This window comes from Lissotriton helveticus, chromosome 5_1, assembly GCF_964261635.1.
Source record: "Lissotriton helveticus chromosome 5_1, aLisHel1.1, whole genome shotgun sequence".
NCBI classification, from domain to species: Eukaryota; Metazoa; Chordata; class Amphibia; order Caudata; family Salamandridae; genus Lissotriton; species Lissotriton helveticus.
Genome location: NC_136065.1, coordinates 1,335,893,601 through 1,335,914,054, shown reverse-complemented (window position 1 = coordinate 1,335,914,054; position 20,454 = coordinate 1,335,893,601). Strand labels below are relative to the sequence as shown.

At 45.0% G+C, this 20,454-nt stretch overlaps 1 protein-coding gene across 1 annotated transcript in view; it reads left to right on the top strand.

Annotated features, from left to right (window-relative positions):
- The first annotated feature begins 8,013 nt into the window (after positions 1–8,013).
- LOC144755367 (uncharacterized) overlaps positions 8,014–20,454 on the top strand; it is a 95,882-nt gene continuing 83,441 nt past the window's right edge. Inside the window, exon 1 of the mRNA XM_078644198.1 lies at positions 8,014–8,882. Within this exon, the coding sequence (XP_078500324.1) occupies positions 8,556–8,882 (327 nt within the window). The 5' untranslated portion in view covers positions 8,014–8,555. The remainder of the gene's footprint in view (positions 8,883–20,454) is intronic.

The window sequence follows — 20,454 nt, the reverse complement described above, 5'->3', positions numbered from 1 at the left end:
AATTTATAGACCAACTTGCACCCTGTCCCCCAACTAAGCAATCAAAAAACACCAAAAGGGGTGCAAAGGGTCTCAAAACATACTGTGGAAAAGACTGCACACTCCAAAGTAGTGTGACATCAAGTGGTTAAGAAACAAAACCAAAGGAGATAGAGAAAGCACAGGTATGAAACCCATCAGCCCACCCGTGGGCGGAACCTCATCATCTGGGTTTATTTAGAGATGAAGACTGGTATCCACTAGATCCTTACTTGCAAACTGTCACAGGATACTAGTACAAGGATCCTGCAGTGAAATGGACAGCCAACAGAAGGTTTTTAAGGCTGAAACATGTTGACCAGGTAACATCTTAAATTGATAGTAATTCCTTGCATACTATCATCACTCTGCTTTTAACCATGCCGGTATGATGGTCACCCTCAATAAAGTTGTTCTTTGTCATCATAGCAGGCATTTTTAATTCCTTCACTTTCTGAGCACTGCAACCCTTTACTATTTTCTTCCCTCAGCCCTTCAACACTTCCTGTTGGCTGTCCATTTCACTGGTGGATCCTGTGACAGTTTGCAAGTAAGGATCTAGTGGATACCAGTCTTCATCTCTAAATAAACCCAGATGATGAGATTCCGCCCACGGGTGGGCTGATGGGTTTCATACCTGTGCTTTCTCTATCTCCTTTGGTTTGGTTTCTTAACCACTTGACGTCACACTACTTTGGAGTGTGTGCAGTCTTTTCCACAGTATGTTTTGAGACCCTTTGCACCCCCTTTGGTGTTTTTTGGTTTCTCATCAATTCCCTCTCTTGCCAGCTCCTCTTGCCCACTCAGAAGATCAGATTGATCAAGAGGGAGTTGAGATTGATTTTACACAAACAGCTTGTGTCGTTGAGGTCTGTAGCGCGGATTGTCGGTCTGTTAGCTTCCTCGATCCAAGCCATCTTCCCGGGTCCTCTCCATTACCGAGCGCTTCAGCGACTCAAAATCCGCCATCTTCAGAAAGGCATCCGATATTCAGATCAGATTCCTCTTTCCGAGGAAGCGAGGTGGGAGATGTTGTGGCGGTTGGAACACATGGAGTCTTGGAATGGGAGAGCCCTGTTCGGAGTGTCCCTGGAAGTGGCGATAGAATCCGACCCCAGTCGGTTTGGATGGGGAGCCCGTTGCGGTCAGATATCCACAGGAGGCCGGTGGTCTCAGGAGGAATTGTCTCTCCATATAAATTGTCTGGAACTTCTGCCAGGGTTGTTTGCGATTCGTTGTCTGTCTCCACGCATGATGAACTGTTGCATACTCCTCTGCATGGACAATGTGTTAGCGGTCCAGTATGTCAACAAATTAGGGGGGACGAGGTCCAAGATTCTGGCAGAAATCTCCAAGGATTTTTGGCACTTTTGTCCTGTGATTGCAGACTGGAATGCTCGTCACCTTCGAGACTTCAGCGATTGGAGGCTACATCCTCGAGTATTCCAGTCCCTCTCCCGGCTCTGGAGCCAGTGCCAGATCGATCTGTTTGCCTCTCGCCTCAACAACCCACTTCCCAGGTTTTTCAGTTGGCGTACAGATCTGGAAGCTCTGGCCACGGATGCATTTCTGCAGATCTGGCCATCTCACCTGTGTTATACCTTTCTCCATTGTGATGATCCCCAGTGTTTTGGCTCGCACAAGGCATTATCTGTCAGAATTGATTCTGATCACTCCGCTTTGGAGGGCTCAGGCTTGGTTGTGCAGTTCCGCTCCTTCTTCCCCAATGGTGGAATCTATTGATGGACCCTCTCAACAACCCGCATCCACTAATAGAATCAGGTCATCTCCTTCTGGTTGCATGGCAGGTTTCGGGGATCGTTGGCAAATCCCAGGACTTTTGCGAGACGCTACCAGATTTATCAGCGAGGCTTGATCTCCCAACACACACAAACGTTATGCTGCAGCTTGGAAATGATGGTGCAGTTGGTGCGATCAACTGGAGGTGGATCCCGCTTCAGCAGATGTCTTTGATTGTAAATGTTCTTGCATCCATTGCTTCTTCCGGTCTCGCCTATAGGACGGTTAACAATTTTCGATCTGGCATTTCTGCAGGCCATATACCCATCAATGGTAAACCGGCTGGTGAGCATCCCTTGTTTGCTAAGTTACTCAGAGGTATCAGGTTGGTAAAACCACCTTGGCCGAAGTATGTTGCTTTATGGGATGTTTCTATTGTTTTGCGATTCTTGGGGTCTTGGCCCGCCAATGCTTCTTTATCAGGCTGAGCTCCTGCATTCATTGCGAGCACCAGCGCTTCGCGATAGTTTTCATCGCCCCCTCGTCCGGATTCATACAGACGCCGGCTGCTCCCGCTGAACCAAGCCCTTCGAATTGCCGTTCAGCCGTGAACCCACTACGAAACACCCGTATTACCACCCGTACGACTCTGCCTTGGGTGGCCATCACTGTTCCATCGACAACCCAGTCCTGATGACGATCCCGACTGACGGGGATCGAAACGCCGTCGACCACACAGCTTAAATTCTATGGCGCCCATTATGTTTTGTACTCCTGAAAAATGTACCTATTCTTGTTTTAAGTGATTACAACTTGATCCTTGGAGCCACTACTTTATAAATTTCACATATTGTCACTACGCGCCGACCACGCTGTTTCACCCCAGCACTTGCACTATCACTATCACCCACTGTATATATCTGTGTATATATCACTTTTCACCAAGTCCTACCGGGTTGTCACACGATTTGATCTGTACAGTGCTGCTTAACTGTATTACTATGCAATAGACCCGCCTTGCTCTCAAAGTGGTGAATAATACCCTTTTTCAAAAAAACTGCAGAGACTCCTTTCTGTTCATTTTTGTAATGCATATTGCATACACCTTTGAAACTGTCTTTTAATTGATACCTGTTGGGAATTGTCCTATTTACATCTTTATCACGCAAGCATCTTTCGGCAAAACTGACTATGTTATTAAGCCTGGTTTCTTGCAAACACATGTCTGATGTTCGTTCTCTGGATCTTGCAGGTCGTAGTTTTTCTCCTGAGGGAGTTACTTTTACTATATCCAGGCGTACTAAGTGTAATACTACTTTGGTTACTTACCCGAGTTTTCCCAATAATCCAAAACTTTGTGTAGTACAGTGTGTTAAGGATTATGAGGTAAGTACTGCTCCATTTCGACAAGATATGCATGGTCAATTGTTGATTGCTTTGCAAAAGCCTTTTCGCCCTGTGACCCCAGCTACATTAGCACGATGGGTAGGATGGCTCATGAATGAAGCTGGTATTGATGTTAATACATTTGGTTCACATTCAGCACGTAGGGCTATGGCTTCCAAAGCATTTTCTATGGGGGTGAGTTTAATTGACATTATGAAAGCAGCTGATTGGTCAACTGATTCTATGTTTAAATGTTTTATTATAAACCAATTGTGAATATTGCATCTGTTGTGGTGGCACAGCTTTGAACAAGCATAATCGGAGCCTCCGGTCCTGACATAGAATTCAAAATTTGTGAACATACGTGACAAGAATTTTAAATTCTATTAAGGACACGGAAGCGAGGATTATCCCCCCATTGTTTCTGTATTTCATGTGATTGTTTGCATTCTCTGTTTTTATTGTAGCTATATGTGCTATATGGTATGGATGTATTCCTTCTTTTTCCCTGTTGTAAAGTCACTCAAGGAAGAGATACAAATGGATAAACTCTAAGAATCACATAGGAATGGTAGTGAGTACAAAGGTCTACTACATATACTAGTGGTTAGAGTTATCTCTATATACATATATATACAAATAGTAGATTTTCTCAGGATTCCATTTTACCAGCGATTCGGCTTGGACAAGTATATATCACATATTTACAGAGTGAAAAGAGAAATTAAAAAAAGTGTTTAAATTAAAATAAAAAGAGGTAGAGAGCGGTATGTGGGGGAGAAGAGTCGGAGGCTGAGATTGGTGAGAGGAGTGAGGGGGACCTGAGGGGGAGAAAGAGATAAGGCAGTCCAGCAAAGAGAAAAAACTGAAGGTCGGCAGGATGGAATCCAATGGACCAAAGGAAAGGACAAGAATCCAAAAAATGGCGGACCTGGGTCGTGGGCATCGATGGAAACCATCTCAACATGGCAAGATGCACCCAGTTTTATTATTTCCTACTGTATTCTGATTGGCTGCTGAGCGTTTCATAGTAAAGAAATGAGAAGCATAATCCTCGCCTCCGTGTCCTTAATAGAATTGAAAATTCTTGTCACGTATGTTCGCAAATTTTGAATTACGTTACACAAGGATACATTTATGTTTTGGTAGGTATGGGGGGATTAAGTGATTTGCCCAGAAACACAATACAGCTGAGCCGAAGCCGAGGCTCAAACCTGGTTCCCCAGCTCCAAAGGCTGCAGCTCTGGCCGTAAAGCCACAACCAGTGGCGGTGTGTCCATTGGGGGCATTGGGGCGTTGCCCCACTAGCCACGGACGACTGTCACGTCATGCATTTGAGGAAGAATAGGATTTAAAATAAATGAATCTGAGTGCACTCACCCGCCCTGCGCTACATGGACAAGCTCGACAGGATCGGGCATCGCAGAAGGAAATGGGGGCGGGGCTGCAGCAGAGAGTGACAGCGCAGCCAGCAGAAATAGCGCAGCAGCAGCAGTGTGTCATGTGTGCGCATGTCAAATTCAGGACTAGTCATTTTTAAGACTGGCCAGCGCATGCGCACACGTAGACCTTCCCTCCTCCCCCCCCCCCATAGCACTCAGACATGCAGGGACCCGGGGGACCCGGTCTCATTATGGGCAGTTAGTAATCCTGCTTGTACCCAATCCTGGCGCAGTGGCGCTGTTAATGCTGCGCCAGGATTGGCTGAGTAGACTGCAGCAGGACGGTGCCGGGCGTGGGTGGCGGCTGTGCACAGGACCACACTGTATGGCCAATCACATGTGGCCATATCAAGCCATGCAGAGGTGATTGGCCATATAGGCCATTTCCCTACGCAGTCAGCATGTCACCGCGCCGGGCATGCCTGTGCCACAACAACGACGAGTCAGAGTCACGAGGAGGAGTGACTGTACACAGACTCGGGCCGCCACCGAACGGTACTTATCGGTCCAATTTAGGCGGCAGTTAAAAGGACTCTTCGACTCAGCTGTGGGCGCGCGCGCCCATTCATCACGCGCCCACAGAAACATATGCTCGGGCTGGCGGAGCAGGCGTTGGCGCTGTTCGTGTGTATAAAGCCTGGTCACAATTACGTGGAAACGACGCATGAACTTAAGGTACACTGGGTGGGTTAGCGCAGGTAGATGAATCAATTTGCATTGAAGCTATTCTGCTCATGGCATCTTATCCTTAATTGAGGCGATAAATCAGCCTCGTCACTCAACAGGCCCCTTTCAGCGCAGCCTACTGCAGGGAACAATGAAACATTCCGCTGGTATTGTCGGGTGCAAATTTATTTATTTATTTTATTGGTTTGTATAGCGCTGGAATCAACTCTCAATGGAGTAAGGGTTGCACTACAGGTGCCAAGGAGAGGACAGGGACATATGCAGTGGTGGTGTTTGAGGGAGGAAGACCAGGAGCAAATTAATCTTTTGATCACAGGGGACATGACACTGTGCTAATAGGCCTGTGCCATCATGCCTCGAGCCCGAACATGGGCAGCGTCATATTTGTCAATCTGTCAGAGCACTAATTGTTCCAGGTGCAGTCTGGTAACAGCAGCATTTGGTCACAATGGCTTGCTGTTTTAAGGATGTTTTAAGGGGCGAAGATGGGGCTTCTTTTTTGTGGTGTGTTTAGTCACAAATGTGCCGTTTGCGTCAGTAAAGTTATAAAATGCTGCCTTCCAAAATGGCAGGCAAAGTTTACCAACTTCACCTGAGGAAAATGTCCCCTCTCTCCCACTGAGTCACTGCAGGTGGATATAGGGCCCTTGAAAGACAGGATATGCAAATATATTGACTGACGATACTGGCTGGTAGCGTGGTGTTTTACGCACTACTGCTCAGGGCTACGCTAAACCCTGATTGACATCAGGTTAAACACTAAGGTTACACAGCTGCACATAGGTGGTTTCCCAGTGTGAGAAATCCTGCACCTCATTGTGGGAAATTGGGTTGACTGGGGTGTGATCCCTGGTCAAGAAACATCCATAATCCCTTGCAGGGTGACCCACAAAAAGTCACCAAATTAAGCTATGCTTAACCCTGGGTAAGCTTTGTACAGAAAGCAGACAGGCTTACCTTAGAGGCAATGTGTAAAGTATTCACGCAGCACACAAACGGTAATAAAGTGAAAACGCAACTAAAGATTTTGACATGATGAGCAACATGCACTTGTGGCCCTGATTAGCTTGGCAGCTTTCATCCTTCTGTTATTTTGGCACAGAATGACGGTGAGCAGGTCTTGTGCATTGTTCTTTGTGGCATGCATGTCTCTTTCTTATGTTTCACCTGTTGCTAAGAAGCATGCATATGTTCTCACAAGTTTGCAAGTGATTTTCGAGATGGACTTCTCTTTCTGCTCCAGGCTGGGGAGGGATTACTGCACACTATCAGCTGAATTTGCACTTTATAATCACCTGCAATAAAATAAAATTAAACAATCCTGAAAACATATTGCTACTGCGCGCAAAATACAACATGATTAAGATCCAGTACAGTGTTTCTGGTGCACGTGCCCTTGATCTTGATGAATAACAGGCCTTGTCCATGTCTCGCTAGGAGGATGCATATCTTTCTTTGTTGGTGTGTTAGTATTTCTCATCATATGCTGCTGCTGCTAAGAGACAACTGCAATGCATGGATTCTCTGGCCATAAAACAGCAATGAGAGCTGATCAGCATCGCAGACAGCCCAAGAGGTATTGCTCTGTTTAATTTGCATCTGACACCTCAAACGTACTTCTCTTCCCCCCCCCCCACCACCAAACTCAGCCTTACCACTCTCAAACCTCAGCAGCCGCCACTGGCCACAACCTCTCCTCCTTTAACCTGTACCAAGGTTTGAAGCATTATCCTTGCACTTAGAGGACAGCAGGGGTAAGATTAACACATAGTTAATATGCTGACCTGAAAGACAACAACACTGCCTTTCTCTTGTCTGCTGTACATTGCATCTTTCTCATTTTTGTCACCATATTGCATACATTATTTTACATTTATTTTTTAAAGTGCAGGGCACACAAACCCATGTCGCTCACCAACACCATTTTGTGTTGACATCAGAACCCCTCTTTTAAGAACTCCAGACTGATCCTATTGAAAGAAGGGAGCAAGGTAATGCCCTGAAATGTTGATCCCTGTCATGGCCATTTCGTGACCATTCATTTGCACGAAAAGGGGTCATTGCTATAGTTTATCTCAATGCCTTTGTTCTTTTTTGCAGTAAAGTGTCACGCATAGTCTCACGCACAAGGCATTCAAATATCATTCAAAAGAACATTGAAAACATTTCAATGTTACACATGAGTTAGCTGAATACTTGACAGTATGCACTACGTTCTGCTATGTGTGAATGTTTGCTCAATACTCCAACGTGTAATATAAACTTGAAACCTTAAAACTATTTCAGCATGTACTTCTGCCAGCTAGTCTATTTGATCCCATTGCAAATATGGAGAAAACGCGACCCATCTAAAACGGTTGTGTGATTACCATTCATGTATCAGTTCTGTTCCTATTGTGAAGCGCTCTGACACCTTCGGATAAAGTCCGCGCTATATAAAAACGCACAAATAAAATAATGCCTCTACTACTGTGATAGGCGCCGGCGTCCTTCTTTTGTTTCGAACATCAAATCTCAATGGAAACCTTACCTGCGTTTAATCTATATTTCACATCAACCAATCCCTGCCAAGCCAGGGAAACGTCCAGTGGCGTGTGGGCTGAGTTTACCGTTCAAGCTCCGCCTCCTCCGGGTGGCTTCTCCGCCTCGCACGCCTCGCCACGTATCCTTAGGACGGTCGTAAGCGATTGGAGGAGAGCCGACTGCTGGGCAACCAATGGTTATGGCGCTTTCGTCTTCCCCTCTATGCCCCGCCTGTCTTCCAGTTCCCGAGTCCCTTTTTGGGCAGATCCCTGGAGTAAATGGTTCACGCTGAGCAAACTGTGCTGAACATCCGAAAACTTTGAGATCTTTATAATTATTTGTTTTCCTCGCGCTTTCCCTTGACACAGATTATGGTACAGAATCCGATGCCCTGTGTCATAAAGAACGGAGTGCATTAGTCGCTTGGTGCATGCACGGGTAACATTTTATCTGGCATTTTAATTTGTTCCAGAGCTTTTAGATATATTTTCTCCTTTGCATCTCTGAATGGCAAGTCTTTTCTGGGATGCAGATTATGTATTACGTTGCATGAGAAAGAGTTGCAAGGCACTTTAAACATTTTCTATATGATTGAATAAACGACCGTGTTTGCGCTTTTATATCCTCCCACTTAATTGCTTAACTTCACGCCCATTCCTGTGCATCAAGCCGCGCACTCCGTTGCTTAAGGTGTCAAAACCAAGCGGTGCATTTTTTTTACGAGACAGCTTGACTCGGGTGCAAGTAGTTGTACCCATCATGTCATCAAGGCAGAGGAAGGGAAAAGGTGTCCATGGGACACCCTCCGCGCGCAGTAGTGAGGAAGTTAATTCCACCCCGCTGCCTCCCCGTGAGTCTAGGAGCGCCTCGACTCGGTCTGCAGCTCCCTCCCCCTCACGGATCCATGCATTGATCTGGCCTCTCCTGGCTCTGCTGGCAGGAGCCCTCGGGACTCTTGCCTGGCTGTACCTGGCTCAGAGGGATGGGCTGCGGGAACTGCACCAAGAGCTGCTGTCCTTGCGGAACAGGCTCCCCCGGGAGCTGGAGGGACTGAAGGAGCAGATGCTGCGAGAGCAAGAGGACAAGGTATGATTTAGACATAATTACGTTTTATCCGTCCCTTCAATACATTGGAACATTTGCACGTTTGCCTCGCTTTTCCTACCCTTCTTTACGTTAGTCCTTCCAGGCTCTTCTGCACCTGTTCTCCACCTGTCCACAAAAGTTCCTCCTCACGCCTTCATTTCCGTATAATCCATACGCAAGTTGTTTCTTATTCATGCTCGTCCTCTTCCAGGCGTGTATGTACTGTGAACTGGTTATGTTTTTTTTCTGTCTGCAACATTAAACTGGGTTGAACTTGTAGGCCTGTGTTTTCAATTGTGACATCCAAATAACAAGTCCGAGCATGCACACTGATGGTGTCTAAGTAATTAGCTCTGGCAGAAAGCCACTTTCATGGCAAGGGTCCAGTTGATAGCCAGGACTGTTTGTATTCCAGCATTAGCATATAGCGATATACGAGATACTAATTATACATGGGCCATGGCTATCATGTGCCCTGTAAAGAAATATCTTCAGCTCTTTAATGAATTGGAGGAGCAATGGAGAATGTTGGAGGTACGAAGAGCTTCGGTTCATATTTTGTGCAGGGACTAATTTGAGAAGAACCTCTTACTGCAGGAATGTGCCGCATAAAGTGGTGGTCAATGGTTATGCTGTTGAAGAGCCCAATCAGTAGGGGTTAAATCCATGGAATGATTTGAAATCGCGCAGCTCAAGTTTTCATTTAGATTCGTTAAAGAAGGTCTGTGTGATAGCCAAATATAATACTTAACTAAGAGCAGACTGGAACTTCTTTAGACCTTGCTCCATGTGCCAGGTGAATAGTGTTGGTAAACACTGCTGTTGCAGGAGTTGTCAGTGGGGTTTCTGCAGGAGTTGTCAATGGGGCTTCAGTTTGCAGGCATCAGAAAGTAGATGCAGAAAGACACATTGAGGAATTGACATCAACATAGAACTAGAGACACAACTCAAGCAACTGCTTTAAATTCATGTTCTCAGAAAAGCATGCTTGTTTGAACGTATGTTGTTCACCATAAATCAGAAGGCTTGTGAACTTGTCTGGTGTGGTTGAGGAAAGGATGCAGCTTTTGTAAAAGGCCCAATCCGCCACATGCCTACCGAAAGGGACTTGTCAGGGCATAAAATGATAGTGTTGGAACTCTTTTTGCACAATAAGTTACTCACAGTGAATTAGCAAAAGACGAAATTGCACTGAAATGTTAAACTAAGAATAACGCTTGTTAATCATCACAAGCCAGCCAGGGTCAGGATTTGCCAAATTCTAGTTCCGACCACAAGTAGGATTGCTAGGATGCATTATTCAGAAAATGCTGTGCTAGTTAGTCTTCATTCAGCTGGGTGCTAAAATCTAGGAACCGGTTTGAAGTGTGGGTCTTATGCTCAAAACCCAGTCACGTTTTTAATCATAATTCGGAACTCCTAAGAGTTCCACATAAAATGGAAAAAAAGCTGCATAATATTTATTTATCGAGTTATGTATAGAGCAAACTTGACCTGAAGGTATCGGAGCACTTTACAGAGTTAGTAGCAGTTACCTGAGTTGCATATGGAGTTAATAAGAATACATAGTAACAGTATGTAAAAAAAGTATACAATAGACAGTATGATGTGTGGATGATATAATTCTGAGGTAGTATGGTAGGGTGTTACAAAAGTGGGGAGAGTAGAGTCACAGTTTTTCCCTGAGGTAGTGATGCTCAGATTTATTTGAAGAGTTTGGGGTAAGGGCAGCAAGTCAGTCAGATGGCTTATGTGGCAGGGTGTAGGTATTTATTGAGAATATGAAGCTTAAGTTTCTTCCTGAAGTGAAGGAGTGATTGGTTGCCAGCAGATCCTGAGGCATCGAGTTCCAGATTCTGGGAGAGATCCCAGAGAGGTAACGGGTACAAGATTTTTCTTTCTTAAATTCGGGCAGAATCAGGACTAGACTGTTAGAGCTTCTAAGAGGTATTTTTGGACCGGCTTTTGATAGTTTGTTTGCGAGGTAGACAGTTTTTTCCGTGTAGAGAGCTTTGTGGGTTATGCAGGCAGTTGTGAGAATACATCTTGCCTCTATTGGTAGCTAATTGAGTTTCTTGAGGGTGGGAGTGATATGCTGAAAGCAACTTTTCCCCGACAGTAGTCTGGCCGCTGTGAAGAGTATAGCTTGCGAAGGGGCAAAATGTGTTTTTGGGGTGCCATTGAGCGTTGCGTTAACGTAGTCTAGCTTGGAGAGGACTAAGGATTGCACCACATTCTTCAGGTCTTTGATGGGGATGAAGGGTTTGAATTGATGGGTTAATGTAGATTGTTGTCTCCAGTTTCTTTCAGCCAATTGGAGTTGTTGCCTCTTTGTGAAAGTCTACATTGAACCAAGGTCTAGAAGGGATACTTCTAGATTTCTTGAGTTTCAGAGGGGCGATTGTGTAAAGGAGTTCTGTCATTTCTGTGTTGTAGTTGGCTGTGAGGTCATCGGCAGAGGTGAGGTCAAGAGGGGGAAGAATTTGGGAACTGACTAATGCTTTTAGCTTTGTTTGGGGAAACTATGTATGTTCCTCGCCCAGTGCTTGGGATGGATGGTTTGGGGGTGGGCCTTAGGTTGAATGGCATTGAGATAAAAAAGAATTAGGTGGTGGTTAGTCCATTCTATGGGTAGGATAGAATTGAGGGATAGGGTGTTGTGCTTAGAGATAATTGCGTCCAGGCTAGAGGCCTCATTGTGAGTTTGTTTGTTGCATTGTTGGGTGAGATCATTTGTTTCCAGGAGGGTGGATAGGGCTTAAACTATTGGATCTTCAGCATTATTCAGGTTCACATTTATGTCTCCTACTATAATATCTGTGTTGCCTTTTAGGGAGTTTTGCTTTATTAGGTCTACTGTGTCATCCAAGAATTCTGTTTTTTCCCCTGATGAGTGATAGATGACATAAACCTTGATGGGGTTGGGGACTTTAGAGGCAAGGTGGGCTCCTAAATATTCAAAGGTAGGGAATTTGGTATTGTGGAAGGGAGATAAGCAAAGATCTTTTTCATGTATGATGTCTAATCCAGCACCAATGCGATCCTTGTGATCTGAACGAATGATTGAGAAGCGCAATGGGGTGAGGAGATCGATGAGTGGTCGTTCAGAAGATGAATTCCGTTTTGAGGCCTCCATGTGTTGGGCCGTAGAAGATGTTTGTTATTGGTGTCTCATGGTGTTCTTTGAGGATTTTGTGTTTGAAGTTTTTAGCTGCATGTTTGGAGAGATTTAGTGGAAATTTTAATGAAGTATGAGTTAGGTCAGTATCTTTCCACGATGGAGCTGCGGCGGAAAATTGACCCAGCAGTAGGCCCCTAACTTGGTATAATACCCTTAAGGTGTATCTATCAATGCAGAGTATGGAGAGCACAGAGAAGAGGACGGGCACTTTCATCAGTGGTAGAGAACAGCTACACCTTGCCCTTAAATGATGACAATGAGACCCAGTGTTCAGTTCCCCCTGCTTGAATTTTCTCTTCTCCCGTAAGTATTAATCATTCATCACAGCTTGATTCTTGAACCACAGTGTGACAGAGCGAGAACGTGAGGGAGTTGGGATATGAAATGGAGTGAGAGGTATCCTCATTTATACTGTCCCACGTCGACTATGACAAAGCAGGAGTTCAAGGGGCAACAGTGACATGGATATCTGAGACTGCTTCAAGGCAGCTAGCTGGCTAGCAGGTGAATGGGGCAGCTGAGCCCAATCTAACATGGCCGCCATGGGCAGAAGGCAAACTGCCAGGGCCTGCCATCTTATGCCACAGAGTGTGAGAACCCGCCTCAGAAGCCAAGATGTAAAAGAGTACAGGAAAGTGGCTCACCGGTATGTGATACAATAAAATCAGTTACCCCCTACAGTACAATCAATAACATGATCAGAAAACGGAATTGTGCTGAGTCGTTCAACACAAAATTAAAAAGCAGTAAAAAAAAGTTAAAAACTTGAATACAAAACATTTCATTTGGCAGATTGAACAGTAAATGTATAGCTTCAGCAGTCGTTCGGACATAACATTTTTAAAAGAGCGGTCTCAACAGCTTACGGCAATATAACAGCAAGGCTGCACAAATAAATAACGCATTTGAAATCCTGGACTCCATTATTAGAAAAGTTGCATTTGCTTGATGTTGTGTACTATTTAAGTGTCAAAACATTTAACGGTACAATGTTTAAACACACTAATGTCTAGAAACATCCGACCCCATGGACCATATTCCATGTCAACTAATGTTATGGCTTTTTCAAGATAAGAGGTCATTAACTCTTCGAATTTTCCTTTATTACTGCAAGAGCCAATGCCTAAACAAAGACTTAGATTACAAGAGGTCTGCTTGAGAAGGGCTTTTAACTGGGCTGACAACATAGACTATACCAATCTTTGGCTCGGATCAAGTTGCCCTAGTGCATATTTGTAATTCCTATAAAACAAAGATTTTTATTTTTTCAATTCGAAGATTTCCTTTCACATCAAATCACTTAGGGAGTTACAATCATTTCTCCGAAGGCAATGGCTCCATCATACCACTCCCACCAAATATTGAGCAAAATAGCTTTTCAACCGACAGCCTAGACTTAATGCTGCAGTGGCCACTAAATAATTGAGTGCTGATAACTTCCTGAATATTTGCCCTTTGACCTTCTCTAAAAAAACATTTTGCCACATCAATTAACTCAACCACATATAATAGAGTGTGTGGGATTGTTCCCTGATACACAGACAAAAGATGGAAAAGGTGCCTCCCTTCCACAGCATTGTAAAATGCACCCAGCCCTTTGGCCTGTGATTGTGCCTTACTGATGTTATTAGATATGTGTTCTGAATCTTTTATTACTACACATGATTTTCCCTAGGAATCTATAAGACTTCACTATTTCCAATTTTTGCATGCCAAGGTGTCAAGAATAGTTGAATGCTTACGCAATCTTTTACCCTGGAAGCATAAAGCTTTACTTTTCAAAGAATTGGATTTCAAAAAGTGTGATCCAGCGTACTGCTGTAATGCAGCAAGACACCTATTTAAGCCTTTACAGGTTAGGATGTTGTCTGCATATAATAGGCAGGTCACTGGGTGGCCCCCGATACTTGAGGGGTTACCCGACACTTTACATAATGAACTAGGTAGAGCAAATATATAAAAAGAAAATAACAATGTAAGCAGACACCCCTGCTTTAGCCCATGTTTGTTTGGAATAACCTCAGAAAGTTCACGGTCCCCGCCTAACTGTACCTTACACCAGGTGGTTGAATGTAGGGCGATAATTAGACGCAAAAGGGTTCCAAGCTTGCCGAGTTTAGTCAATTTGTTCTATAGGGTTGGGCGATCAACTTTATCAAAGGCTGTGGAAAAGTCGATGAAGGCGGCATATTCTGAGGAGCCTATGATACACATATTTTTCTGTAATAAGTTGCAAGGCTGCAATATTTTCTAAAGTGCCATGCTCTTTTCTGAAGCCCGATTGGTCTAGTGGAATAATCATGTTATCCTCAACCCAAGTGTTAAGTTGCTGCGGTAAGCACCTAGTAAAAACCTTGCCCACAGCATCTAACAGTGCAAATTGTTGGTAGTTAAATGACAAACGGTGGTCACCCTTTTTAGGTCGAGCCTGGGCAGCACATGCACTGCTCTGCGAGCCATACTGTATTGGAGTATGGAATAGAAGCCCTGCCCACTCTCCGCCTATAGTCATTGGCTTGTGTCATTGTCCTTCGTAAATGCTGGCTTCTGATTCGATAATAGGCTTGTTAGTGCCTCCTTAGTGCCGCCTTGTCTTCATTTGTAACCTCCCATGAGGACTCGCCCTTTCACTTCGGTAGTTACATGGTGAGTCTTTTTTAGTATGTAAGCACTATTTACTTTAAATAGTTTCTCCTACAGCAGGCACGACATGCTGTCCTTCAACATTCAGTGTGCCATGCACGCTTTTACTTTCTAAGCAGCCCGGGACAATTGCGCCCGCTTCTTTGACTAGGTCTCGCACTTACAAAAGTTTGAGCTATTGGCATTGTACAAGACAATGCCTTTTATTTATGTGTTTATTATCAAAACCTATAATTAAAAGGCATTGTCATTTACAATGGCAATAGCTTAAACTCTCGCAAATGCGAGACCTATTGCATTGCAAATGCTTGTTACTTAATGGGACTATGACACTCCGGTCCAAGATGGAGGAACTGCATTCAAAGACCGGGGATAGTATTATTTCCCAAAGTTTTACTTTCCTTTTTAAGACTGAGATCAGGACTTCATCTGGACCCATTGCACCAGAAGTCTGCATCACGCAGATTTACTTCTTCCCCCCCTTCAATAAGGTTATCTGTAGATCTTTTTCCTTTGAGAAGGGGATACATTGAATTCTAGTCATTCTATTTATTTCTTTGTTCATAGAGAGGAGGGGAAAGCAGAAAGGTTAATGAGAAGACTTACTATGGTTCTGGTAATCTTTACTAATCATTTGCTTCATAAATTGACAAAGTAAGCGACATAAATCAGATTTCCACAGGGGAAACATCCTTAACAACGATATTTTTATAACTACTTACCTGAACAACGAAGCCGGAACCACGACTTTCTTAAACCACGACTTTCATTAAGCACGGCTTCCCTGAACCACGAGTCTCTCCACTACACTCCTCAGAATTAAGGGAACATTGGGGGAGGTGTGGGGGGTCTCCCCCCCCCCCCCCCCAAAAAAGGAAAAATAAAAAAAAAGCTAATGGTATGCGTTGTTAAAAAAAAAAATAAAAAAAAAAAAGTAGGTTTAGAGCCGTTTATTTTTTCGAGTGGTTCACTCAAGACGAATTGTAATTACAATAGTGCCATCTACTGGCAAAACACGAGATGTTAAATTTCGTGGTTTAGGAAGTCGTGTTAAAAAAATGGCAGTGGTTGAGAAAATCTCGTGGTTAGGCTTTCGTGGTTAAGTAAGCAGTGGTTTAGGCAGTCGTTGTTTAGACATACAACCAGTGTAGTGGGCCCGGGAAGATGGCCTGAATCGATGAGGATAAAAGGCCCACGATCCTGGCCAATTTCCTCAGAGAAATTCTGTCCCTCCGGAGAACTTGAGCAAGTTCCTTCCGTATCTTGTTCACTTTTACCGCTGGCAAGCTCAGTGAGGCTGAGACTGAATCTATGAGGAAGCCCAGGAAGACCATCTGCTTCCTTGGGCGCAGTTCCGACTTCCGAGGTCCTGTAACAATGCAATAGTCATGTACATGTTGTAGGAGAGATGAAGTAGATGATCATTCGTACTCCCCGCTCGCAGAGCGTCTCTACCACCGTACGCAGTAGCTTTGTGAAGCACCATGGGGTGGACGAGAGTCCGAATGGTAGGGCTCGAAACTCGAAAACCTGGTGTTTCCAGGCGAATTGAAGGAATCTCCTGTGAGGAGGGAAAATGGGAACTTTTGGGTTCGCATCTTTCAGATCGAGTCAGACCATCCAGACCCCAGGGAGAAGGATGTTGGCTCCTTAACCAAAGGCTCCCCGAAGAGTTTACGCTGAGCTATGGGCCCGCCTCAGAGGTGGCCAAGTCCCCCAACTTAGGATCGATCTTAATAAGAAGAGACCGTCTTCTTTCCGCAGCTAGGGCACAATTTGCATTGCCTAACAGGCAAATAGCGCGTTGCGCCCAACCAGCCACAATGTCTATGAGCAAAGGGGATCCTGACTCCTTGGACCGCTCCATCAATTGAATAATCTGTTTCAAGGGCCCTACCACGTCCAAGAGCTTGTCTTGACAATTTCTCCAAGACCTATCAATTCCTTTCTTGGGGTCCCTCATATACTTCGAGAAAAAAGTACCAGGTTTCTCATCAATTTCTGGTGTGTGAGCCACCTTTCCATTCAATAAGGGCCTGGGATATTCTCCCCTCATCCTATTCCTGACGTCCCTTTTAAGGGATTGACGAAGTTTCCCTGCCACGTACTCTGACACTTTGGCGTCAGGGATCCACTCCGCCTCCCTAGGATGATAAATATGGGAAGGCTCGAACATGTCCGAGTGGACCCCGTCCCCAACCGGGGACTGAGAGGAGCGGGATTCTGGACGCCAGAGACGCCAGAGTCATTATCCTCATCGGAGGAGAAATTGTCCTCTGATACACCCTCTCCCTCTAAGGGGAAACCGCCATCGGGGTCTACATTAGTGGCGACAGCGTCGCAATTTTCTTTGGGCTTCTCTTCCTCCCAGCAGGGTGCATGTTTTAGCCTTTGCGCACCCTTTTGGAAGGTTTCCGTTAGCCTATCAAATCTTTCCAAGTGCCCCGTGTTACGCTTAACGGCCCTTTTATTCCCCATCTTGGAGCTACTGGGACCAGCCACCGCCATATCTGGGTCACTGAACACCCCCGGGATGCTTTTTGCTAACTGGTCAACCCAATCCTTAATAGAAGCCAGCACCTGAGAAATAGCATGGGAGAGTGCCTGGTCCACAGCTGGAGGGAGATGTTCGGGGAGGGGGGGGGGCATACCTCCTCCACTTCCTGGTAGGAGGAATAAACATGGTGTAGTAATAAAGCCGCTTCTGATAAGGGTTCCAACATTTAGTTTATTTGTCATAAGTATAACAGGTGCTCCCAGCTTGGCGGCAGTCTCTCACAATGAACATTCCAACGCGCTCTTGTGAAGGCAGGGCGGACTGTACCAGGAGGGTAGATGGTAGAGGGGGGTAGAGAGAAAGAGGGAGGTTACAACACACCTTCCCCTCTAAGGAGAACGAGAGGAAAGGAAAACGGCGCCCCAGGCTGGCGGGAGAGGAGGGAACAGAGACGAGAGTGGGAAGAAAGGAATGGGAAGAGAGGGAACAAGGGGACAGGAAAAGAAGTAGAGGAAAGAGAACAAGAAAGCTGGGTTTGCATCAAAGAACACAATACACCTTGAACTGTAAAACCATCACGTTAACCTCAGTGTAGGATTGACACGAGGTAGACCTGAGCATTAGGTTCCTCAAGTCCTGCAGGATCCGTAATGGGCCCTGGCCTTTCTCCCTGGAGATGAGCACCCTGGGTACTACCATAAGTGTAGCAGGTATGCCGGTCCTTAGAAGTCCACTCCTGCCAAATCGTTTCTATCCACTGCATGGTAAGTCTCAAAGCATGGATAAGGGGCAGGAAAGGGTGGAACCTGACTTATTTTTCTTAGGGTCCTCTAAGTGTGAACAAGAAATACAGTTTATTCCCCCCTTGAGTTGAGCAGTTTTAAACTATTCTTTCCATACCCCTCAAGGGGGGTGTATAGGTAATAACGCTGTTTTCTTCCTTGGGCAGGAGCTGGGGCCCGATCACACCCCGCCTGCTCCCTCTGACAAGATAAGACTCTCTCTCAATGTCGTCCTCGGTGACTGGTCTGGTCCCTCTTCTACCCTCCTTACCTCGGCCAAGGGCAGAGTCCAGACCTTTATCGAACTCCATATCAACAACTCCAGAAAATTAACATCAGTCTCTGCTGACCATAGTCTGTCATTCTGCTCCCCTCCTTGACTCCCCAGGAAGAACTCCGTAGTGTTTCTCGGCCATGACGCTCCTGCCTGCTACTAGAATTTATCGAGTGGACCCTTCTTCCCTGTCAAGCCTCTTAGTGGGAGACCTTTTGACATTTTCAGCATTTCCCCACTATCACTCACAATCTTTCCACTGTAAGGCCTTTGAAAGTATTCAGCTTTCTCCTCACTCTTATCCTCCGACAAACTTAAGTCCCTTTCTCTTTTCTGCCCACCATAGACCCTTGTTTCAGTCCTGAACTCAACCGGTGTGGTGCTTTGCCTCGTCTCCCTGCACTTAAAGAGGTTACTCCTACATTTCATTTTTTCTCGCTCATTTCTTGCGTTGACTGTGCGTTCTTCCTTTTTCTCGAATTCTCCGTTTTTCACAGCTTCACTTCCTCTGGCTTTTCTCTCGCATTTCTTACGTAATTCTCTTTCATCCACCCAACTTTTGTGCATTTCAAGTTTCTTCCCTATTTTGTCCTTTGCTATTTCTTTTTTTTCTCCTTTACTGTTTGCAGCTCCTCGAAAAACTACCGATCCTTTTGACGGGAACATGCGAGCAACCCTTGTTTCACCCTTGGTTGCATCCGTGCCAATTGCTCTCCCTTTAAAAGCTTCCTCACGCCCCGGACTGTGGAGATCTGTATCTCTTTCCTGTTCACGTTTGTCATCATATTCCTCCATCATTTTGGTCTTGGGCTCAGACGATGTGGTTCTCCTCAACATCCCTTTGTGACTGAATTGGATACTCTTACATTTTATCCTCTGCTGCTCCTTAGCTGAACTAATTTTGTTTTCTCCCATTCTCTCGGATTCTCCTTTACCTTCCTTTTTTCCCTCACTGTTTTTTCTCACATGTTTATTAACTTCTTTTCTATACTTTATATTACTTGCAGTTACTTCAATAACACCCAAGTCCTCAGATGTCAAAGCACGAGTCTTCAATACTTCACTGTTTGTTCCCTGAATGCCTTGGATCTGTGCCAACTCACTCACGTGTTCTTTTCTTCTTCCATAACTTGATGCTTCCAATTTCTTTTGCTTCTTCCACCCTGACCTGGTGGGTCCTCTTTCCGTTATGTATCTGGTACTCCACGTATTGTTTTCCTTGTGCATTAATTCCCTTACTTTGTAGCCTATAGCGTTAATGTCCTCCCCTGTGTACCTTTTTAAGGATATGTTGGCCTCTTTGAATTCATCTCCATTTTTTTTTTTAGCAATGTCTCTTTTCCATTCACTCTTGTTTACCGACTCATGGCGTGATCCTGAAACTAAGATCATATCCGTCCCTACTCCACCTATAAGGATGGTGAACTCCGGGTTTATTTTTCTAGTATTATCTTTCTCATGGCTAACCATTCTTTCCTTGCTTACTTCTTCCTTTTGTACCTTTACCAACGAGGCTTGTTTCATATATTCCTCCCACGCACTCTCGATATCTTTATTCACATTTCTGACGGACCCTTTCGTGTAAACTTTTTCCATTTCGTGGTACTTTTTCCGTCTTTTAGAGCTTAAGCTGTAAAGTAATACTTCAGCTTTTTCCTCCAGTAAAAGGAATACTTCCTCTTCCTCTACGACTGTTATATACTCTTTCCACTCACTCCATTCTGTAGTGTTAATTTCATCCACCTCCATAGACAGCACTGGTGGCGGAAAATTATACCTTAGACACCCCTCCATGTTGGATGCACCTCTAGCTCTAGGAATTCACGTGAAGAGGTGATATCCACCACCCCAGGAAGGTGGCGGTGCAAGTGCGCTTTGTAGAGTTCTCAGTCTCCCTGAGCAGATTGAAAGTAATGCGCAGGACGTGGGCACTTGTGTTCTTAACGGGGCAGAAGCATTCCTACTCCACCAACTGTTATCACTTCTTGGCTCCCTAAAATCGCTAAATATGCCTTGCTCGTGCCATTGGTAGGTTTAAGGCCCTTGTAAATCCTAGGACACAGATACCCAACGGTTACGTGTCCCTTCCAAGGCAGGCTGCCTAAACTCAGTAGAGACTCCGCTGCAAGGGTTCGTTGAACTCCCTGACTCTTTGCAATCTTCTCACACCGCTCCCCTGCGCCACATCCGTTCCG